Source organism: Notothenia rossii (genome assembly GCF_949606895.1).
Source record: "Notothenia rossii genome assembly, chromosome: 5".
Taxonomy (NCBI): Eukaryota; Metazoa; Chordata; class Actinopteri; order Perciformes; family Nototheniidae; genus Notothenia; species Notothenia rossii.
In genome coordinates, this window is record NC_136903.1 from 74,202,733 (window position 1) to 74,225,729 (window position 22,997).

Sequence of the window (22,997 nt, forward strand, 5' to 3'; positions counted from 1 at the left end):
TGAAGTTTCCTCTGTCAGCTTCACATAGAGGCTGAAGAAACTCCTCGAAAATGAAAAAAGTATCGTCGAGGTTGAGCTTCGTTGAAGTCCTCGGCGGTAAACGTCAACTGGAACGTAATAACATTTAGGTCCCGACAATGCGGCTCAAACAAAGCAGGCAGTGATTTGTGGTATCTGTGGTTTTCTGTGCTGCTCCTGCTCAGCCAGGGCTGGGTCCCGTTACACTGGGTGAGTCGGCGGCTCACCAATATGTCTATGGAGGAGCAGGAATATCCCGAAGCGGTACTGGTGACAGAGGCCGGGCCGCAGTGGCTTCAAGTGGAGGTCGAGCGTCTCAGCCGGGAGCTCCGTGAGACGACCCATGAGAAGATCCAGGCGGCCGAGTACGGGCTGGCGGTGCTGGAGGAAAAGCAGCAGCTCAAACAGCGATTTGATGAGTTGGAGACAGAATACGAGACGGTCAAACATGAGCTTGATCAGCTGAAGGAGGTAAACCGGGGTCATAGCCACGCAGACACACTGACACTTTGAAGATTTACGGTAGATTTAACGTTAACCCATTAAATGTATCGGTATGTGAGCAAACAGCAAGCGATGAAAACGTCCTGTTGGCAGCAACCGGTACCAGTTAAGAGGTTGTAGCAGCAACACTCGACTCGTATTGGTAATCACAATCATCATATCATATATTAGTTAATCATAGACTGGATGAAGTTCATATCAATCATGGCCTTAGTTCCTTTAAAGCTCAGCTATAACTTTAACCTATGCCTCAAAATACTACAAAGTGCCCCAAAGAGCATACTGACAGGCTGGAAAACTATATGAAGTCTGCCAGATCATCATATCTTAAGCAATATTCGTATGGTTTAATGATGTCTTCACCTCTAAGGATAAACATCACGATTACTTTTTGGTCACTTGCCCGTACTTGCTCCTGGTATGCAGTAAGGTTGAGGCCTTCAGATCAGAGCCTGCAGCTGCAGCAGTATGTCAAATTTAGATGCCTATGTGGCCAACCTGCTGTGAGTTTATTGGGTTTAAAAGTAACAGAAAGGGTCCAGGCTTTAGCAGAAAGACACACTTTTCAGACCTGTTTTAAAGTGAAGCTTGAGAAAGATGATAGCCAACCCATGGTATTTTTGTAATGCGTATCACAATGTCCTTTTCAATTATTTAGAATACTCTTTGGAGAGACATGTCTAACCCAAGACAACAACAGTGCTAGCATTGTTTTTGTGGGGGATTTGTCAGTGTCTTTGGGTCGATAAGCAGTTAGAAGAGACCTTGGTTCACATGGCAAGGAGGTTTTAATCTTCACCATAACTAAATTCAGCAGCCTGAGACTTTTAATAACCCAATTTAGCATTACAACGTTATGACTTCAAGCCATGCTGTTGTCAACAAAGCTATAAACGTCACCTCAGCCCTTGATCTTTGAAAGGAGATGTACGCTTTGCTGCTGTATCTGACAGTTATCAGAGCCAACAATAGGAGAATAAGGAAGAGTCAAACCTAAGGTGGGATGGTAAAAGCAGCATCCAACACACCTGAATGTGAGAGAGACATTCGGACACCTGAAAGTCAACCAAATACAACACAAACATTCGTTATTATCTATCTAATAAACCATGCTTTTAAAAAATTCAATAACAACATAAGAATAAGTGACATTGGACACTGACATCAAGAACTGTGGGAAGTTTTGACCCTACATCAAAGGAGAAGTTGGGGTTTTCCTGTCTGCGTACTAACGTCAGTCTTGTATATTCTTGCGGGCAGTGTCACTGTATCCTAAAGCACTTCTGCATTTGCTTTGAGATTGAGCACTTGTGGTCAACACTTGTTATCGATTTGTCATTGGTGTTTTACTGGTAGCCAGAAAGCCACAAATGCATAATAATGTGATCAGGTAACGGCTGTGAACAGTAGTCTAATAGATGGGCTCAGATGGATGTCAGTCCATTACTTAGATATGAATAACTTAGCTGCATCAACAATAAGTTTTTGCTATCAAATGATTTGCATTTTCTTTACTTGCCTTTATTTTGTATGTTTAACATTTTGTCTGACAGTTTTAAAAAGTGCTACAACATTCTAATTCTCACCGTCATGTATTAAGGTCGCTTGTTTTATTCAACTAATAATCAAAACCTAACATATAATAATGTGACATGTGCCATATTTGACAAGCATCAAATCCTCTCATTGAAGAAACTGCAACCAGAGAACATTTGGCATTTCATTGGCAGAATGTTTGACTAATTGTTACTACTCTATTTCTGAATAATAAGTGACACATAATCTAGTTAGGATGAGGAACATACTTGTGTCACTGGACAAATGTCGATGGATATGCTTAGTTGTTTGCTGATGGGGATTTCCTCTCATGGCAGATACTGCAGTCCAGTCACTCAGTGAGTCATGGATGTAGTCATTGTCTTGGTATCTTATGATGCTGACTGTTTCTTCTCTTTTTAGTAGAGTATGGCACAAATATCGGAGTCCATTAGCACCCACTGTGCTGGAGGCTGCAGATCGATTCACATTGTGACTGACCACTGCCTGTCACATGTGTGTTGACTGAAAACCTCTGCTAAAGAAAATGTGGGATTAGAGACTGGTGGTAGGGAGAGCTGCAGCTCGGTGGTGGGCTTCTGGACTTTCTTGGACAGTAGTTGTGATGTCACCAGTTTGTCTCAGTGTCATGACTTGTCGGCTGCATGTCCACACGCCTTTATATCAGGTGGCTGTGGGAGTCGGACGTTAACCTAGTCATCTTATTTCAAGTTTTGTTCTGACTGTCCGTACTGTTAGCTTAAGCCTATATGCTTTTTCTTGGTGTCCTTCCATTTTTGCACTCACAGTGGTGACCTCCATTAGACCTTGATGCTATCGGAAAGGCTTTATATTAAGGAAGTTTGCAAAGATTGTAATTAGCAGATATTGTTGGAGATGATTCAAAGTGTTTTATTTGAGTGCTGTAGTCGTAGTAGTTTATTTGTTTGATTTGATTTGACAGAACAGACATAAATGTCTGGGGCACAACTTTTTAATCAAAATGAGACATACTCAATGTTTAACTGTAAATTCAAATGTGGTTGTCTCAACTCAGATTTCCATGACAGACCAAACTGAAAGAGATGATTTTGGATTGGACGACAGCGTCCTCCAGCTTGTCATGTGAGCATGAGGAATCTAAATGCATATAGTTCAAATGTATCAGTGCTTGCACTAATCTCTTTTCATGCTCTGCCACTGTGTAACATGAACATCATGACATTAAACCAATTTGTAGCAGCAGGCTGACAGTAATTGTCAGTTAAGACTTTCTGTAAAATAATACGCACGTCACCGTATTCATTACTGGCTTATGGTATTTTGGAATAAACAATGTTTGGGTAAGATAACTTTTATCACCGCCAGAGGTTATCTTTTGTCCGTCTTAAAACAGGCCTGCTATTATATGTTTTATTATAATATTTGTCTGATGTTTATTCTTTCCCTGTGTCCCCAGGCTTTTGGACATGCTTACTCGGCCCACAGGAAGGTTGCAGCAGATGGGGAAAGCAGGGAAGAGTCTCTGATGCTGGAGTCAGCCAGTCAGGAGGCTCTGTACCAGGAGAAGGTCCTCGAGCTGCAGAATGACCTCCGGCAGGCCAAAGGTTCCCTCACCAGCGTACAAGCTGAAAATGATCGCCTGTCATCCGTTGCCCTGGAGATAAGAGAGGTGAGAGTGAGCTGTTTTAAGTATCAAAGTATTGAAATATGAGTAATTAGGAGCAGACTTCAAATTAGAGCGTAAAGAGTATAACTAACTCTCTACCCATGAATATTTATGTTTATATGACGTGAGCGTGAATGTTTTTATTTGTAAGTATTTAAACAAACGTAATGTCTCTGTTAAGAATGAACTGTTTATGTACAGATTAAAACTGCATCTTACCAAGTCAATCTGAGTATTTCTAATATGTTAACTTGAAATTGCTCCCTAGACATTGTTGACATACAGATCCACCATTTACACGTGTGGTGTGATATGAGCTCTTATACCACACTTGCTAACATCTAGTTTAGTTTAACTCAAAGATGTAAGAGCCAATAACTGAATCAAAGTACTAGTGTGTTTGAAATGGTACACACCTTCTCAATAATGTCACCAGTTAAAAGAGAAATATAAAGAGAGAGACGGGTAGTTTAAATGATTTAAGTTTACATTGACGTTGAGGCCAGACAGCCACTAGTTGTCAGGGTGTGTTGTTAGAGAGTTGAAGCCGGTGCTGGTAGTGGGGGAGGGTCTGCCTAGGAGCAGCAGGAAAGATGATGTAATGGTCCACTGTGGGTGACACAAAGGATGTCCTCTGCCAGGGCTCTGTAGCATGGATTGGTAAGTGGACCATGTCCTCCTTCTGTCATTACAGACGCCTGTCAAAGTCTTGCCCTGTGCTATGTGAAACATGCTGACACGCTGATACTCATGTCACTTGACCACCTAGGCAGTAGCAAGGATGTAGTGTGCACACTTCATGGGTCATTTTCAATCAATAAAACGCATAGAGCATTTTTTTTTATTGTTTTATTTTGTGTTTATTGTCATGCATTCTCCCTGTGTGTAGGGTTCAGAGCTGGCAGAGCTGCAGCGGGGTCAGCTGCGTGATGACCTGAGAGAGTGTGAGGTACGGGAGGCTCGTCTGCTGCAGGACTACAGCGAGCTGGAGGATGAGAACATCACTCTTCAGAAACAAGTCTCTGTGCTGAGACAGAACCAGGTGAGCTAAAGAACATGGAACCTCACTTCGTTGCACAAATTGAAGTGGGTGAAAATGATGTGAAATGGTAAAGTTTTTCCCGTATAAACTCCTTTTTAAGAACAAAACCACACAGTACATTTTTTTCATGCATCAATAAAACCACATAGTCATTATGTCATGTAAGAAAGTGACAAGGCAAGACATGTCACCTGCTCCACCTACACTTTGGATTTTTGCTGTGATTTGAAAACGTAAAAATTGCAGTAGTAGTTGCAATTAAGATTTTATGACATATTTGTATGGTCATTTTTGCACTATGTTAGGCACCTTGGCATAACAAAAAACACACCAAAGAGGTAGGGCTGTACCTGAATATTTGGCCGTTGGCCCACTATTCGGTTTTCAATTTCGTTATTCGGATATTCTTCTTTTTTTTTTTAATTGAATTTATAGAAATCTCCAATATCAATGTAAGAGCTTGTGCCTCTTCGGGGGGTGCTAACACTTAACCATCAACTTTATCGTTTACTTTCTCCGTCTTTATACGTAGATATGACTTTTCTCCGTTAATCTCCGCTCCTTTTTTCCGTCACGTTGTTTCCATAGCAACAACAACTTCCTGTCAACAGAGCTAACTCTCCTTCAAAATAAAAGCATGTCCATACAAAATAGGAAGCCAAGCCAAATTACACTTAAGACATATATACAACTGCAACAAAAGTAACAAACACAATATCCTTTTCAATTTGAAAGAACATAAATTGGGTTATTTACATTAACAAATAACTATAAAACAACAATACTGTAGAATAACAAAATGAATGCCTTGAATAAACCGAAATGCACGTGTTGAAGCGTGCGCCACAAATCAAAAAAATAAAATGTAGTTTAATTATTATTTTTGACCGTCTGCTTAGGTGGAGTTTGAAGGTCTAAAGCATGAGATCCGGCGTCTGGAGGAGGACTCTCAGTGCCTTCACAGCCAGATGGAGGAAGCCATGCGTCTGAGAGAAATCGCCGAACGACAGCTGACTGAGGCCTTAGAAACGATTAAAACCGAGCGTGAGCAGAAGGCCACTCTTCGAAAGGAGCTCTCCCACTACATGACCATCGGCGGCTCCTTGTACAGCAGCCCTTTCAACATCTCCATCGACAACCTGAAGCTGCACGATGATCACTCCATATTCTACGAGCCGGACAACGACGATCTGATCAGAGGCTTTGAAAATGGCTTGGCCAAGATGGCAGAGTGTGAGGAAGACAACAGAGGGAACAAGAGAGAGGCTTTCAAGCCGGCTCCCGGCCTGGTGGACGACCTGCTGAGCGAGCTCAACATCTCTGAGATCCAGAAACTCAAACAACAGCTTATGCAGGTATGAGGTCGGCCTCCATAACCACAATGTATGGCCTGATCAGATATTTTCAGCACATTCACTCAAAAATAAATGTATTACAAAGCATGTAATGCACAGGAGTAGTTGATTGTCCTTACTAACTGCTCTTGGGTAACTCTTTGATCTCAGCTGATGTATCTGGCCTGTAGTTTACTCTTCCATACAAGCAGTAAAGTGCCCAAACATTTATTTGTGTTAAAACTAAATGGGTCAGTTGAATAATATATCTGTAATAAAGCAATGTCTCCATTCATGACCGATATATTTTAAGACATTTTTACGAAAGTTTGTGGAGTAATATTCAATCCATTTGAACATTACATGAATAGACAAGCTAAGTAAATGCACAAAGCTCATCAGGGATTTAAGATTTTGAAGAATTTTTTTGTTGACGATGCCAAAACAGCAACAATATTTAATACAAAATGTCAATGGGCAGGATTAATACATACATTTAACGTAGTCAGAACTGTAACTGTCCAAGTGTTGCTTCCAATGTAAATACATGATTGTTGATCATCTTTGGATTTATCAGTTGTACATGCAATTTTGAAAACGCCTTTCTTTTATACGTTTAGGTGGAGCGAGAGAAATCGTCCCTGATCAACTCTCTCCAGGAGAACCAGAAGCACCTGGAGCAGGCCTATGGGGCTGTGTCTGAGCAAAAGGAAACGGTCAACAAGCTGACTGAGAACCTCACTGCCATGAGGAAGCTACAGGCCAGTAAGGAGCGCCATTCTGCTCTGGACAGTGAAAAAGACCGGGACAGCCACGATGACGGAGACTACTACGAGCTGGACATCAACGGGCCGGAGATCCTGCAGTGTAAATACACAGTGGCTGTGTCTGAAGCTGGGGAGCTGAGGCAGGAACTGAAGACGCTGCGGTCCAAGTACGAAGAGTGTCGAACACAGTATGAGGAGGAGCGCTCGCGGTTCGATAACGACGTCCATGACCTCAGGTCGAAGTTGGCGTCCCTGGAGAAGATCAGCCAAGCGGATCAAGCAGATGTGGCTCGTCTGGAGAAGGAGCTGCGTCTGGTCAGCACGTCGGCGGGAGAATCACTCGGCAGCCTTAACGTGGCGCAGGATGAGCTCATAACGTTCAGTGAGGAGCTGGCCAATCTCTACAACCATGTGTGTATGTGCAACAACGAGACGCCCAACCGCGTCATGCTGGACTACTACAAGGAAGGCAAGGCCATAGTGAGAAGAGGTAAAGAAGGGAAGGAGTCTTCCATACTTCTCACCAACGGGCTGATCACTGAGTCTGAGTCTGAAAGCTCCAGCAGCACCACAGTCACATCCGCCCCAGAGCACCGGCCAGAACCCATGAACGTGTATAACCTCGTGGCCATCATCAGGGACCAGATCCTCCACCTGCAGCAGGCGGTGGACCGCACCATGGAGCTGTCCCGTCAAAGACTTGCAAACCAGGAGCGGAGCACAGTGGCAGACAAGGACAAAGAGGCTTGCATTGGAGAGATCCTCAAACTGAAGTCCCTGCTGAGCACCAAAAGGGAACAGATTGCCACTCTCAGAGCCGTGCTGAAGGCCAACAAACAGGTCAGAGGACCCCAGTGTGTCTGTATGTGTGTGGCCCAGCTGTGTGCATGCTGCTGCTGTGTATGTTTCCCAAAGGAAGGATGTTCATTGTTTCTCAGATAGACTTGGGCCTAAAATAACCGCAGTGCAATAAATGAATAATGAATGAATACTTATATAAGTTCTTATTCCCTTTTTTAGACGGCTGAGGGTGCGCTGGCCAACCTGAAGAGTAAGTATGAGAGCGAGAAGGGCATGGTGACGGAGACGATCATGAAGCTCCGCAATGAACTCAAGGCTCTGAAAGAAGATGCCGCCATGTTCTCATCTCTTCGAGCCATGTTTGCTACAAGGTATGATTACTGGTTTACTACCTAAATGTGAACAAGCACTTATTTACATTTTTATTCCTGACAAACATGAAATTAGCCAAGACTTTGTCAAGTGTTCCAGCCCGCACGACATTATTCAAACCAACTAATGTCCTGTATACTTCAAAGGAAATATGAGAACATTACCAGATTAGAGAGGACATTTATTTAAATCATGTTAATTCTTCACTTATTTTAGCATATTTCTCCTAAAAATGAAAATGTTAAATATTTCATGTTGGTGTGTATAAGACACAAGGCATTGTGGGAACAGTCTGATGTAATACTGTGTGAGCTAGCAGAAACCTCATCCTCCCATCTGGAAATTGCTGTCTCGGGAATGGAGAAAACATGTGACTGCAGCAGTGGATAAAAGGCAAGCTGCTCCACCTGCTGGATATAATGTTCCTCTCTGGTTTCTTCCTATCTCTCTCTCTCTCTCTCTCTCTCTCTCTCTCTCTCTCGCTCTCTCTCTCTCTCTCTCTCTCTCTCTCTCTCTCTCTCTCTTCTCCACATCTCCCTCTCCTCCCCTCAGGTGTGATGAGTATGTGATCCAGCTGGATGACATGCAGAGGCAGCTGATTGCTGCTGAGGATGAGAAGAAGACTCTGAACTCTTTGTTACGTATGGCGATCCAGCAGAAACTGGCCTTAACCCAGCGCCTGGAGGACTTGGAGTTTGACCATGAGCAGGCCCGCCGCAGCAGCGCCACAGCCGGAGGAGGCAAGGGCAACACAAAGGGAGCCTCTGCCAGCAAACATGTAAGTCGTATGCTCTACTGCAGAACCAACTGTGAGCCACAAAGCACCTGCAGAGGCTCTGGGTTCTTCTGCAAGGCTTAAAGTGGCCCTTTTTAAACCTCTACATCTTTATTATTATTTTTATTTTTGTATCTTTTATTTTTGCAAGATTTTTCTCTCAGGCTGTGCATTCACTAATATGTTCTCACTCTAAGCTCTCTGTTTTGGAGCCATTATACCTCTTAACACAATATATGGCATACTAGTATTATTTCTTCGTCCTGTACAGTACATGTATTTATTTATTCATTCCACACAGTTATTTTAAAACAAAACATGTTCACTTTACGAAACATGTACACTCATACTGGGTTTAAAAACAAATGTAACGCGCATGGTGGAAAGGAGCAGGGAGAAGAACATCTTATTTGACCTGCCCCTTCTAAAAAGTCAAATTTTAAAAGCAATATTATTTCAGTCACAGTTGCTTACAAATACTGAAACAAATCCAGAACACAATCAAAAGTCAACTTCATACTGTCTAAATATGCTTTCATGATTGTGCTCACAATGTTAGACTGGTTTAGCAGAACCATTCCTCTCTGTGCTACCATTCATGTCAAAAATAACATACAGAATATATTCATTTGGGCTCAAGGAAGGCACACATCTCCTGAGCATGACGTATAAGTGTTATTTTCCTTGTGATATTTATATATCGTTCTTTGGCTTGCGATCCACATGAAACATGAAACTTGAATTCTAAATTGAATTCAACTGAATTAGCTTTCCAGGCTACATCCAATTCCAAATGTGTATGTGATAATTATAGGAATATATCATTAGTAAGTGTGCGGGTCATTTGTTTTGTGAGAGGATGATGCCACATGTAACCAACAAAATAATTATGTGAAGAATTGCTTAGATATTCTGGCCTGAAAACGAGTTGGATGAAGAGGTTTAATAACAATGTTTACAATGATGTTACATACATGTGTTATCTACCTCGATATTGATCTTGAAGATTTCATTTATATTTAAGGTGAGTTCATATTACAACTCCTTTTTTCGCTCACTGAGCCGAAAAGGCTTGTGTTCTATAACTAGTGATATACTATTCTCTATTTTCTGTATCATATTCAGGAAGTGAAGAGTTTGATTAAATTATTCGAATGATAATGACATTGAGATCATGTCAAATGTCCCTGTATTATCAGTGACTCCTTACTGAATCCTGCATGCATTACACCCCTCATTCTTCTGCTTTCATCTAATGTTACCTTAATTATATAACTTGATCCAAGTGATTCAGTGGAAATACACATTTCAACAATCAACAATCTAATTAATGTGATTTCTCTTCTGTTTCTGTGTTTCTATTTGCAGTAAATTGATCAAGTGTCCTTAAGGAGCTCCGTCAGGCTGTCTGTGACAGTCTCCAGTCACCCGGTTCCTTCACTCTCTAATCCTGCTCCAAATCATGTTAATGTTAACACTAGAACATATACATCAGTCATTGCCAAGGGCCTTGTTTTAGAGTGCCAAAACCAGTGTGAACATTAAGAGAGAATGACTCGTCGCATCAGCGGTCCTCTGCGGTCTTCCAACAATATGCACCACTATTATTATTGAACCATAGAAAGCATCAGCGCAGGCCTCTGCTGATCTCTCATTGCCAATGTTACCATGACTGTGCACTTTTTCGCTTTCCCTACCCATAGCTAATTCCTCTATCTTTCTAAAAATCATACTAATTATTTGAAATATTATTCATTCATTTTTTTTACCAGATGTGCATGTTCATCTACCAGGTGATATTTTTAAGTGGTTCAACATATTTTGTATCCTTATTTATTTCATAGCAACACATTGAGAGATAATGTGGTAACTGCTTTTAAACCAGAATCTAACAAGAGGGACAAAAACACTTTTCTGCCTTAGTTGTTTTCCTTTTGGCCTTAAATGTATGGGTGCGTTTCTGACAACCCATATAAACACTTTCTAGGTATTCAAGATGATTGATAACTTTTGTTCCTGTTTATCTGATAAAAAGAAATATGAAATATATTATTTTCACTAAAGACGATCCTGCAAATATGGAACTTCAGTTTCAGGGTATTACTTCATGTTGTGTGCTTGTCCCTTGTAGACTGTTACAAATTCAGTATGCTTGTTACGACTAAGAAAGAGTATTAATGCAAAGCTTATTTAAACATTTCTAAGTTAAGGTCAGATGTTGAAAGTATTCATTAACTTTATTCATGAAGGAGAGTTTTAATGTTATTGTTTTAATACACCTTTGTTTAAAACGTCTAAGTCCTTATATCTGCAAACAAGCCTGCAATGCCATTTTGTGTCTGTTTCTATGACTGCAATTTGCAAACATGGCAAGAAAAAAAAAACTAAATGTTTGTGCTATGTTAAACACATTGTTGCTCACATACTTGGTCCTAATTGTTTTTTTTATATATGATTTTACTATATCTGCAATTGTATTTATTTGACACTGTTCAGACAACAGGATGCCATTATCCTCTTTCTTTCATAAGGGAGTCAAGAGTAAAAGTGACGTGTCAGAATATTGATCATTGAAGACTGAACATGGGGTAAAACCAAACACTAGTAAAATGTTTGACTGCTAACAGTTATGGATGGTGAAAAAATAAATTAACTTTAAAAGTGTAATTTTGGTTCATTATCATGCAAGCATAATGTTACTCATCCAATTGTCATTTTTATTAAAGCTTCATTCTTTCACTGTTGAGACATTATCCTATATTGCTTGTTTAGAGTCAATTATTATGCCTACAAGAGTTGAGAAAAAGCTTCACTATTACCATGTATATTTCTTTCTATGCCTATCTGATGACTAAGAAAGGAATTCATGTATACATGCACTTTCTAGTCTCATACGACACAAAGTTGGATCTAATTTGAACGTTACATTTACCCTTTTAAATTCTGAAATGTACAACGAAACAGTTTAATAACGTGTTCAGCCATAGTTTGGAGATCATTGTCTCGTTTTATTGTAAATACATCTCAGCATTTGTATAAAGTAATACATTTATTTCGTTAATCTGGGATTTGCCATATCTATTACCATTTCCGGTGAAAAGGAAAGTTTTTTTTTTTCCTTTTTTGAAGACGTTTACGTAAACCACTCCCTGCCTGCGCGGTGACGTCAGGGGGCGTTCCAAACAAAGGACAGAGGGGACTCCACAATGGGAGGTTTGTGTCTTTCCTTACGAGAAATTAGTTACCCTTATCTTAACAAAGGTTACTGTTTGCATTCTGTTTTGGTTTAATCTCTTCCCATTTGATCCAAAAACACGAACATTATAACAGCGCTAACGACCTCAAAGGTTGCCTTCTTCGCCAATGACAATGTAGCGTTTCAGTCAAGTCTTGTTTCTAAAAAGTTTCTGAACGACACATTTGCACTTAGTAACACCCTTAAATGTTCGATTTGCAAATGTTTAGATAGATTACCAACCATATATGTCTTCTCACACTCTGTCACAGTTACGATTAGAGACTTGAGATCATGTCAAACTTATTTTCTGTATTCAGACCTATGCTACCGCAAACGTACTTCTCTTTCCAATGAACCAGCGATCCTGTTGTCGGACAGTGTTTTGAATGTATCGCTGATGTGCTGAGTTATTGTTTTAAACGTCTCTCTTTTAACGCGGACAGACAGTTTCCATGAACAGCTGTTGGCGGACAGCGCCTTCCTCAGAGCTGACCGCAGACTGGACACAGAGCTGCTGGACAAAATCATCCTGCAGCTCAACAGGATCTACCCGCAGATCCTGTCAGACAAGGAGGCCACCAAAGTAAGTTCTCATCACAATGTTCCTCACTGTCTGGGTCACAAGCAGGCAGAGGTGGAAGAGATGAACACAAAGATGTAGCACATTGTATATTTCGTTTTAAGGTGTGCTGCAAAGGGAAGCATCCCTGTCGATGTTATACTTTATTTGACTATTATTACTGCTGGTATTTACTGTGCTGGAATCTAGTCTATCATTTTCTGTGACTATTTCATGAGATGTCAATTGTCTACTCACATTGGACTGCAATTATTGTATGAAAGGTGCTAAACAATTAAAGACTATTATAATGCATTATATTCTATAAACTTGTAGTAGGTTCTTATGCAGAATGTTATATACAGATATGATTGGTAACTATGGTTGTGGAATAAATCTCAATGAGTTAGAAATTCATTATTTCCCTTTGACGTTGAGTAAAACTATCATGGAAAATAATCAATAATATACTGCAGGAAGGTGCAAATGGCTTGAAAGTATATATTTCAACAAGTATATGAATTGTACTCGCTTATATATTTAAGTTAATGTACTTTATTATGTGACATTACATTTAAAAAAAACACTGTATTTAGAATATGTTGTTGTCAAGCACCTGATAGTCTTGGTACATAGGTACATGAGTATTCTTTCTTTGAACAGAACGCGTCTGATTATGTCTTGCAATTAGCAGTTTACGACAACATGAAAACGTATTGAAATCAAAAAATCCTGGACCTTCCTGTCTGGCATGGGCAAGACGTGTTAGCAAGCATTTCCATATACCATATATAATGATATCCTCTAATAACTGTTGTTATCCAGTTCAGAAACTTGGATGTGTCCACAAGTGTCCGAGTGGGTGAGCTTCTGACCCACCTGCAGGGGAAAGGAGATGAAGCCTGCAGGGAGTTCTACAGAGCTCTTCACCTGCATGTGGAGGAAGTTTACTACAGCTTGCCTACCAGGCTGCGCCTCAGAGGTTAGTCCCCAAGAACAGCGCCTTTATATTATGTAAGCTATTTATTCATTATTTGGATATCACAGAATAGGCTTACAGTATGTATTTGTCTGTTTGAGTATATGTTACATTGTATTCTTATCCGCCCTGCTCCAGATTCCTTAGATCCACTCACAATTCCACGTGTCCAACAACAGAGACATGTTCTAAATGACAGAGGTAAGATGCTAGTTATTTATTCTTTAATGATGGGCAGCAAAATCCTAACATGATCAATGTATATGATAGTCATTGTGATTGAAAAAAAATATGCCATTAGTGTGACGAGTAGTCATTTAATGCTGAGAAGTACACAGATAATTCATTATATTTCTTATGTTATGCTAACCTCTTTCCAGGTCCGGTCTTCTTTCTGGGCTGTTTCAGCGTTGCAGTGGGAATGGCTTTACTTTACTACTACAGTGGTAAGTAACTTTCCAGTTGTTCAACATAACCTTTGCAATGTTAACAATCAGATATTGTCAGTATTATTAGGTATTTATTACCAATTTAAGAACCCATGCTTTGAACATACTACTTCACTTAATGGTGTTCATTCAGTGATACAAAGTTGGTGTCTTTTATTCTGTAGAGACAAAAGTGACGGGAGGTAGCCGGGTCCTCGGGATGGCATCTCTGGGTTTGAAACGAAAAGCTCAGGAAGTTCTCATATGGTACACTGAAGAAGGCCTCATGAAGTAAGGGAGGAGGGGGGCGACTCCTTCGCACCAGGTGCTTCAGCAGTTCTGCTCCTATGAATTGCACCAAAACATAGCACACTATATATTTTCAGGATTTGATACTCATTTTGTACACACTTGTATGAAGTATTCTGGTTGTGGTCTAAAATGAGGAATATGGGGTATTTAGTCCTAGGCATAGAGCTACATTTGGCCCTTTGCTCTGTTTTCCTCACATGTTGTTACCTATTTAAGTTGGCCAATGGGACTGAATACACTCATGGCATGAACACAGGGAAATCAAAAACAAGTTCATTAAACAAGTTGTTCTCACTACCTTTTTAATGTGGAACAAAATAACTTTTACAAACCAAATAAACAAGAAAAACATAGTATAGTGTCAAAATTAGACATAAATAAATATTTACAATTGGAAGTATGTTATTGACTATAAATTGTCAATTTTCAGCAAAGCTAAATATAGCCTCCAATTAATTGGTGTATTTTGCAGTCCTATAATAACTATCCTTAAATGCAGAAATGATAATTTCGTACTGAGAATATCCTAAAACATTTTTTTTTTGTGATGAAGAATAACATTGGCAACTGATGTCAAGCATACAACTTAAAAGTTCTCCCCAAATGTATTCAGAAACCAACCCCATGATGCTCAGCATTGGTGGAACAATACTGCCCTCTTGTGGCTAAAAGTGAACTACATCACCAGCAGTGCACACATATGTTGGCTTGTCTTGTTTTCATAATAGCTTCCCGAAAATCTGCTGCTCACATTTAGACAGAAAACGGGATAAGGCGTTTTAACAGCAAGACATTATATTGAGCCGTGTCCGTATAATAACACTTTTAGACGAGTTTTGCAACCACGTGATTCCCTCCGCCAATGAAACACGCTACCAGCGCACTGCATTATGGGAAGAGCTACCCAAAACATAAATAATGTCTAATGAAGAGTCGTAATATAAGTAAGTCGTAATACAAATTAAACAGTAATTTAACTTTTTATGAATGAAATATTCACCATGTGTGTCTAATATATGTGTTTTTGTTTAGTATCCTATTCGGAAGTTACACCGTAATGAAAAGTAGGTTCCGTATGCCCTGGTATATATAGGGCGGAGTTACCTAATTTCTGATGTGTTGTATGAAAGGAGAGAAGGTTAGCACTCCCCTCGACAAGGATGGAATTGGCCCTAGTGGCCATCAACACATATACGGTTAAGGCACTGCCACTTACTTCGTGGCATCTATAACCAGATTTTTTGATTAGTATAAATTCGACTTAATCCAACAATTATTTACTATCTCTTAATTTTCTTTTCCCCGTTCAACGTTTAGACCATTTACTCTAAGAAAGGAAGCCTGCCTTATCATTTTCCTGTGTCTTTGTTTCCGCTGGGTCGGGCAGGATGTGAACTCTTATTCTCTTTGCCTTCAGCATTTAGCCTCTGCTGAATACACGAAGGGTTACTGAAACTCCTGTTTTTTCTATCTCATAGAAGGAGCTAATAAACTCAGTTTGTGAGCGTTAAAGTGCATTCAAATTTGTATATAATTCACAGCTATAGATATTGTATTTTATAGAGTAGAGTGGATATTATATTAATCTCATTGTGCCTTTTGGTTGACTATTTGTCAATAATTTAATAAATTGTATTAATTTACTCTACACAGATAGGTAGAATTAGTTGGTATTTCTCAGGCTGTTTGTAATCCATGACATAGAGAACATACTAGTAACTATCATAATGGTGCTGTGGTACGACTTTCTCCTTATTAATGGTCTCTTGCTGGGGTAGACTTCAGGGTATCAAAAGCCAATACCAAGAAAATCAAAAAATGTTCAATGTGCATGACTTTGTTGTTATTGTACGAATCAATTTTGTATTATTATTCTAAAAGGAAATTTTGATAACTGATTTTGGATGTCCATTGCCTGGTGGTTTGTTACATTTTGTGTAATGTGTCACGTACAAAGGCCTTAAATTAGAAGTGCCATCGTTTGAACTGAGACTTTAGTCTTTTATAAAAATGCATGATAAGAATAAACGGGACAAAAAACACATCTTATAATTTCTGAAGTTTTATTTATAAAAGTATTTCAAAAGAAGTCAGTGTGTAATACAAGATCATGTGAAGCTTTGGAAATATTTGGTCATTTAAAAAAGTGATTTAAAAAGGCCTAAAAGTAACCACGTCAACTATATACTGCAATAGTTTTTAACTAATATATACAGGTTCAAACAAAACACACAAGGCTTTCGACAGCACACAAAACAGAGCATGTAAGGTCCACTTCATTTGATTGGTTGAGGTTTATGAAAGTGTAAACTGTTTAAAATGTTCCCCCAAAGTAATAAAGCTTTTATATCATGTAATGCCTCATGAGCAGCATGGTCCATGATTTACTATTAAGGATGTCTTTTGGGTTATGCTATTGTGATTATGTTCTTTTTTCCCTAAGGCTGCAGGCATACATTGTGGTTTAGACTGACAGATACTGACACATTTCAAAACATTTTACATAGTTAAAGGCAGTCCTTTATCAGCATCGGTAACCTGAGCATGATGAGGTAACAAACTGATTGATGGCCACATGAAATAAAAACAGACCGAAAACTTGTCCAAAGTCAGAGGAAGGGAACTCTAACACGCACACACACATATATACACACACACACACACACACACACACACACACACACACACACACACACACACACACACACACACACACACATATATATACATATGTATATACATATATATACACATACATACATACACGCACACCAATTACCAGTCTCATGCCTAGGACGTCAACAAAAATGGAAGTGCAATGCCACTTAGTTTGGGGAATAAATATTCTGCATATTTGTGTAAATAATGTGGAGGTCCTTCTTTACTAAGTTGATCAGCAGGCATGTAGTCGTGTAAAGGGTGATCAAGAACTCGGGTTGGGCCGCTGTACACCAAAGGCTGTAATGAAGACGTTGACCACGACTATGATAAAGACGAAGGCTGTGGTGGTGTTCTCCAAGATGTTCAGCTTAAAGTGCATGCTTGCATCATTCAGGTTCCACTTAACTGTAAAAAGAAGAAAGGAAAGACATTAGTTTTGCCTAGTCAGGTGAATAATTTGTTTCTTCCTCCATTAGGACATTACATGCTTTGCTGGGTTGAGAATTATTTTTTTTTAGAAAGAGAAGGTCTGTTTTGTTTTTTTAACGACCCTCTCAGATTAGGCAAATCTCCAAGACATGACTTATTTTCCAAAAGTCAAGAGAGCTCTTTAAAACTGTAAACAGCTGACAGCAGAGGCGCTTCTTCCTGTTGTGACTATCTAAACTCAGCCAACAGTATTCTCCGTTAGGATAAGATAAGGACTCAAAGGAGGAGTGAGCACACTGATATGTATGTGCTCCCAGGGTTATATGCCCATAGAAGCGTAAATATTATTGTGCTTCTTTCTCTTCGTTGGTAGACCTGTAAAAACTCAACAGCATGAGACATTTCATATCCAATTTAGTCAAAATGGTTTCAGTTGTAGAGAATGATTAGCCGACAAATCCTATTAATGAACAGCAGTTGTTAGTTGTGTTCCCATGTGACAGTGTAGTTACAAATGCACACACATTGTAACATGTACACGTTTTTTGACCCGGCCTTTGCCTGCAACCGTGGTCTCAAAAAGTCCCATTTGTGACTTAAATGGGTGTGCATGTGTAACTTAAGTATCACATAGCATGGGAGATTTGAGTATTGAGTTTCACAGAGTTGTCTGCCTTGAATTTGTAAATGGATTTTCACAAAAGCAATTCCTTTTGTTACATAACAATTGTTATAATCAAGTCGACACACCTAGCTAATCTGGACAAAGTAAACATGATCTCACATTTACTTTACACAATGTTGCAGTAGAAGACAGAGGACCAACACAATATATTTTATATATTTCAATGATCTCTTTAAAAATATAAAAGCCTGGAAAATAAGAAATTGGAGACTCAAAATCACCTATGAAGATGAGCAGAACTCCCACTATGATTTGTAGGATGAGAGAGATGCTAATGAGAGTGATAAGGGGTGCATAGAAGGTGAAGCTGGGTCCTTGCTCCAACACAGCCTTCAGCTGTGAGGCGTTGGCCATCAGTAGAGCTACATCCAGCATGCTCTCTGCCGCACTCTTCTTATTGGCATAATGGTTCATGTTCAGAGGCCCCTGTGTCCTCGTCCCTTGGCCTCGCAGCCTGACCTAAAGGCAAACATAAACCATGACATCAGTATGACATCAGTATTGACGGTTAGAAATGTGGTAATTCCATTCCTATATTAATGTCTCAATTATGGTAGATTTCATGAACATAAAATATGTTGTCATCAGCTGTTAGTTATTTACTTTGTGATGTAGCGTCTGAGGTGTTTTTATTAAATGTAACCTCACCCCCCCGGTCTAAGCCAAACTCCACCCTCTGCATAAATACAAACAATTCTACTAAGTGGGAAAGAGGCCGAAAAAGGGGGAATGGATTAGAAAGGCTAAATAACAGATAAGTTCAAACAGGTCCACTCTGTCAGCCGAGCAAGGTTGCATATTTGTACATTTGGTAAGAAATGTCAATATTAACCGCAGCATTGGTGAGTTTCATCACAGTGGAGTCATATCATTTCCCTTACACCTTAAACATGTGTATGTGTGCACACACTCTTTAAACTTAGGAGATGTGGTCTAACTCACGACACTTCTAAATGAACCCACTCTGTTAGTGTACTGATTTAATAGAAATAAACACATTGAGTATCTTCACTTTCACCACTGTTACTCTAACACTGGAAACAGCCTGCTTTCTTCTCCTGAAATTGTGTAAACAAGGTTTTTAAATGAATGGGACAAAATAACAACGCACTGCTGCAAGCATGATGAGTTTTATATGTGTGGAAAAATGATGTCACCTTCTCAGGAAATACAGTGCTGGAAATGCGGGGGTTATTTTTCAGCCTAAATTTTCCATTTAGAAATAATTGTGTGAACTCGAACAGTGACCTTTTTATCAAAGCTGGTCCAGCATAAGTTTGAAAAATAAGATAATGTTTAAAACTCAACCATGACAATACATTTGATCGCAACTGATCAGCATGACGGCAAAATTATAACCCAGATTTGTGCAATTCTAGTAATTTAGTTTCCTATGAAACAAAATTGTGGAAGTGAAAGTGTACAGTGGCTAAATTGAAACAGGAACAACCATGACCCTCTGAGCAGGTCACACAACTGAAAATAATGACCTCGATCCGGTTTCACTAAATACACCGTACGTAAAACCACATATGGTACAGTCTGGAAGACCATCAATTGTCCAAGAATCATTTTCCCTACTTTTTGTAGAACAGTAAAGAAATGGGTTACGTTTGTCTCTTTGGTGAAATGAGACTGTAGTAAATGGTTAACTGAAAACAAAACTATCACATCACAGGAAGCCAGGGTATGTGGTCATGAGTTTAGGTCTGTTCTCAGGGTTTCATCTCGTAGCTCAGAGATTGCAACAATGTCCTCCTTGTGTAAAGGTCGACCATGCCGCACACTGAGGCTCAGCTTAGCGTTCTTATTTCTTCAGGAAACTACCAAGCCAAAGAGGAAAAAGATGCTCTTGTGGTAAACCAGCAGTGTCAGAGTCAATAGCTGTCCCTAGGGCTGCTCGATTATGGCAAAAATCATAATCTCGATTATTTGGGTCAATAATTGATATCACGATTATTAAAAACGATTATCCATTTACTTTGAAAACATCAATTTATTGGAGAAAGAAAATGTGAACCGTATGTTTTTAACAGTTGATTACCCTGAGCCTTAAGTATAATTCAACTGAAAAACCAATTAAAAAAAAAATCTATTTGAAAAAAAAAAAAAAGTAATAATAAAAAAAGAATAGTTTTATTTCGATTGTTGTTTTCGTAATCGTTGCAAGCCATAATCGTAAACAGCCCTAGCTGTCCCCCATTAAATGTAATTGTACTGTTACAGCTTCAATTTCACTTTCTGTCTGACTGAGTATAGCTTCCTATAAATACGGTGCTTTCTAGGGAGGAGAGAGCTTTCTTTAAACGTTGGTTATAATGTGGTCCTTATGTGGTGTGGTTTTTGGGAGACGGTTTTTATGTTCTCTTCTCAGAGAACCTGGATTCTTGCTGGTTGTGGGTGTGAAGCCTGATACATTATTTTCAATATTGGGTTATACAAGTGACATTTATTTGATTTTTTGTTAACGGCTTGCTGCCCAAAACAAAACATTTAAATTGTAGCACGTAAGTTATGGAAGTACAGAACAAGCAGATGTTTTCAACATCAATTAACGATTCAATGATTGTTTTTTGGATTATCTATTGGTTAGTCTATTACATGTTCCTATAGCAGCTCATGATGACATCATCTAAAGCTTTTTCGGAAAGCCAAATATATTACAATTAAAAAGAGAAAAAATGAAAAGACAAGTTAATAGAAATTGATGATAATAACTTGAACAATCGAACAATAATTAAAAAAGAAATTAGGCTGGATCAATTGTTTTCTGTAATTGATTTCCAGTAACGCATAGGATGACGTCGACCACTTCCCATTAATAGTTTTGAATACATTAACGGATTAAATTATATTATTATATAGTCATAGATGACTTGTTACGCATTGAGGTTATTATTAGTTATACACAGTACCAGTGGAAGAAAACATTAATATTCTTTAATTGAGTTAAAGTTACAACAATGTAAATATACTAAATTGAAAGTAAAAGTAAAGCATTGAGAGTGGCACTAAAGTAAAAGTATTTAGGTACGATTAGGAAAATATATTTAAAGTAATTAGGAATAAAAGTACTCATAGCAGAAAAAACTCAAAAAATATTTTAAAGCAGCAAATCTTCAAATTTAAGAAGCTGGAGCTGTGAGACATTTTTTGAACCAAAAATGTCTTAGCAAAACGACTGCCCATCAATTTTCTGTTAACTCATTCATGCTTTTTGTTACTTAAATATAACGTTGGATGGTTCAATATACGAATAATCCTATTTTAAAGGTTTTTCCTAAGTATTGTGTGTCAGAATCTGAATGTATAAAGTATCTAATAGATAACTCTGTAAAATATATGTAGTGGAGTAAAAAGTACAAAATGTGCTTCCAAATGTACAAAAACTACAGTAGTATAGTAGTATAGAGTAGTAGTATATAATACAAATACTCGAAAGGATGATGAAAAATGACAGTAGCTCAAATGTGTACTTAAGTAGGCTACAGTACTACAGAATAAATGTAATTATTTACTTTCCACCACTACACAGTACCATTTATATAAAGGGGAGCCAGTGTAGACCCTGTGACAGGCTAATAACACACACATATTTATTGTTTAAGAGAGCAGATGTAAGTCTGCTTTTACATTCCTGAATGTGACCAGGTTTTAACAAGCAGAGTTTAAAGCTATTTAGCGTTAGGTCCGATCAGATCATATCCCTGGTACACCTGGAGGTGGATTCCTTTACAGAGCAATGCTTGTTGGATCTAACTTACAGCCACCACATGGTCTGCTGTGTCATCATTAAGTGTAAACTGAGCCCCGAGGATGAGAACAGGGCAACAAAGGCAAAAAAATTAACAACACAAACACACGTTATCTGTTGAATTAGAAACTAATGCTAATCTGCTAACCGGTCACATTGGCTTAATGACCTCAAAGCCAAACACGGAGTGACACTTTAACAATGGTCAAAAAACAAACACCGTTAGGATGCGTGGAAAACAACAGTAGACAATAGATATCCGCTGTACCCGATCAATATATCTTACTTGTGACTGTTTTTGAGAGGATTTTACCCCGCCTGAGCAGCCCTGGATGTTAGGGGACGCTTTACATTACGCTGTCTTTTGTCACTAACACCGGTATTAACTTACCTCCGCCTCTCCATTTCGGTCGGCATCACCGTTCATTTCAAAGCTGTCCGTAGCCATCTTCTTAATAACTCTACCCAGAATAGCTTGGTTTGTACTGAGAGTAGGGTAAGGGTTCAAGGGAGACGGTGGGCCAGCTGGCGGGTATAAACCGTATAAAGGCTAGCGTGACGACAAGAGGGCAGAAAAACTCCAGGCTACCGCCCCTCCTACAAGGGGGAGCCCGTCCTCAGAGAGTGGGCTGTTAGTGTAAACACGGCAGGTTCCTCACTGGAATTTATGGGGGTATTTCCCACAGTTGAAGTGAATCCTTAATTTCTTCAGAAAAGCATCGTTTAGGACTGTAACGTTAGTTAGCCCTGTCCCATGGTGGACAGACTGTGAAGGCAAGATGACGTTGTATTGCCACCCTGTGTATTAATGTGATATTGCATGCTCAACTCTTTGGATGTCCTGGCGATGCAATGAACCAAAGGGTGCTGTATTTTGTCCTAGTTTAAACCAATTCAAACTTGTTCAAGGAAAACATGAATTTGATATACTGAAAAACTAGATTTTGTTTCAGAGCTTTCTGAAACACCTTCTACATAAGTGACACCATATGCTAATTAAAGCTTTTGATTTTCTTTGGTGATGGATTTTACAAGTTATAAATAAATAAATACATTATTGAAGCTTGTTAATTGGCTAATTAACCGATTCCAGTAGGGGCCCTTGGGTTTCATTTGTATTCCCCTCCTTCCCTT

At 39.1% G+C, this 22,997-nt stretch overlaps 3 protein-coding genes across 4 annotated transcripts; 2 read left to right on the top strand and 1 right to left on the bottom strand.

The window, feature by feature from the left end:
• The first annotated feature begins 8 nt into the window (after positions 1–8).
• Positions 9–11,576, top strand: LOC307039151 (protein bicaudal D homolog 2-like). 2 transcript variants are annotated; one of them, XM_079680977.1, is made up of 8 exons: positions 9–489; positions 3,518–3,730; positions 4,617–4,769; positions 5,669–6,124; positions 6,724–7,710; positions 7,891–8,042; positions 8,596–8,821; positions 10,187–11,576. In XM_079680977.1, the coding sequence occupies exons 1-8, from the start codon at positions 250–252 to the stop codon at positions 10,187–10,189; spliced, it is 2,430 nt and encodes an 809-aa protein (XP_079537103.1). In that variant the 5' UTR covers positions 9–249; the 3' UTR covers positions 10,190–11,576. The 2 variants fall into 2 exon arrangements, with proteins under 2 accessions (XP_079537103.1, XP_079537104.1); XM_079680978.1 differs by lacking the exon at positions 9–489 and adding an exon at positions 3,163–3,183.
• A 398-nt stretch (positions 11,577–11,974) lies between these two features.
• On the top strand, positions 11,975–16,691 carry card19 (caspase recruitment domain family, member 19). The gene is made up of 6 exons (XM_079681263.1): positions 11,975–12,031; positions 12,500–12,639; positions 13,441–13,597; positions 13,733–13,795; positions 13,975–14,040; positions 14,208–16,691. The coding sequence occupies exons 1-6, from the start codon at positions 12,025–12,027 to the stop codon at positions 14,315–14,317; spliced, it is 543 nt and encodes a 180-aa protein (XP_079537389.1). The 5' UTR covers positions 11,975–12,024; the 3' UTR covers positions 14,318–16,691.
• Positions 16,381–22,507, bottom strand: ninj1 (ninjurin 1). The gene is made up of 3 exons (XM_079681264.1): positions 22,255–22,507; positions 18,331–18,568; positions 16,381–17,400 (listed from the first exon to the last, which is right to left on the bottom strand). The coding sequence occupies exons 1-3, from the start codon at positions 22,309–22,311 to the stop codon at positions 17,258–17,260; spliced, it is 438 nt and encodes a 145-aa protein (XP_079537390.1). The 5' UTR covers positions 22,312–22,507; the 3' UTR covers positions 16,381–17,257.
• Between the last annotated feature and the right edge of the window lie 490 nt (positions 22,508–22,997).

Coding starts and splice junctions, on each gene's coding strand:
- card19 (XM_079681263.1), top strand. Junction 13,598..13,732: donor TACCAGGCTGCGCCTCAGAG/GTTAGTCCCCAA, acceptor GCCCTGCTCCAG/ATTCCTTAGATCCACTCACA. Junction 13,796..13,974: donor ACATGTTCTAAATGACAGAG/GTAAGATGCTAG, acceptor ACCTCTTTCCAG/GTCCGGTCTTCTTTCTGGGC.
- LOC307039151 (XM_079680977.1), top strand. CDS start 250: ATGTCTATGGAGGAGCAGGAATATCCCGAAGCGGTACTGGTGACAGAG. Junction 490..3,517: donor AGCTTGATCAGCTGAAGGAG/GTAAACCGGGGT, acceptor CTGTGTCCCCAG/GCTTTTGGACATGCTTACTC. Junction 8,043..8,595: donor CGAGCCATGTTTGCTACAAG/GTATGATTACTG, acceptor TCCTCCCCTCAG/GTGTGATGAGTATGTGATCC.
- ninj1 (XM_079681264.1), bottom strand. CDS start 22,311: ATGGCTACGGACAGCTTTGAAATGAACGGTGATGCCGACCGAAATGGA. Junction 18,569..22,254: donor ACCGAAATGGAGAGGCGGAG/GTAAGTTAATAC, acceptor GTTTGCCTTTAG/GTCAGGCTGCGAGGCCAAGG. Junction 17,401..18,330: donor AGTTCTGCTCATCTTCATAG/GTGATTTTGAGT, acceptor TTCTTTTTACAG/TTAAGTGGAACCTGAATGAT.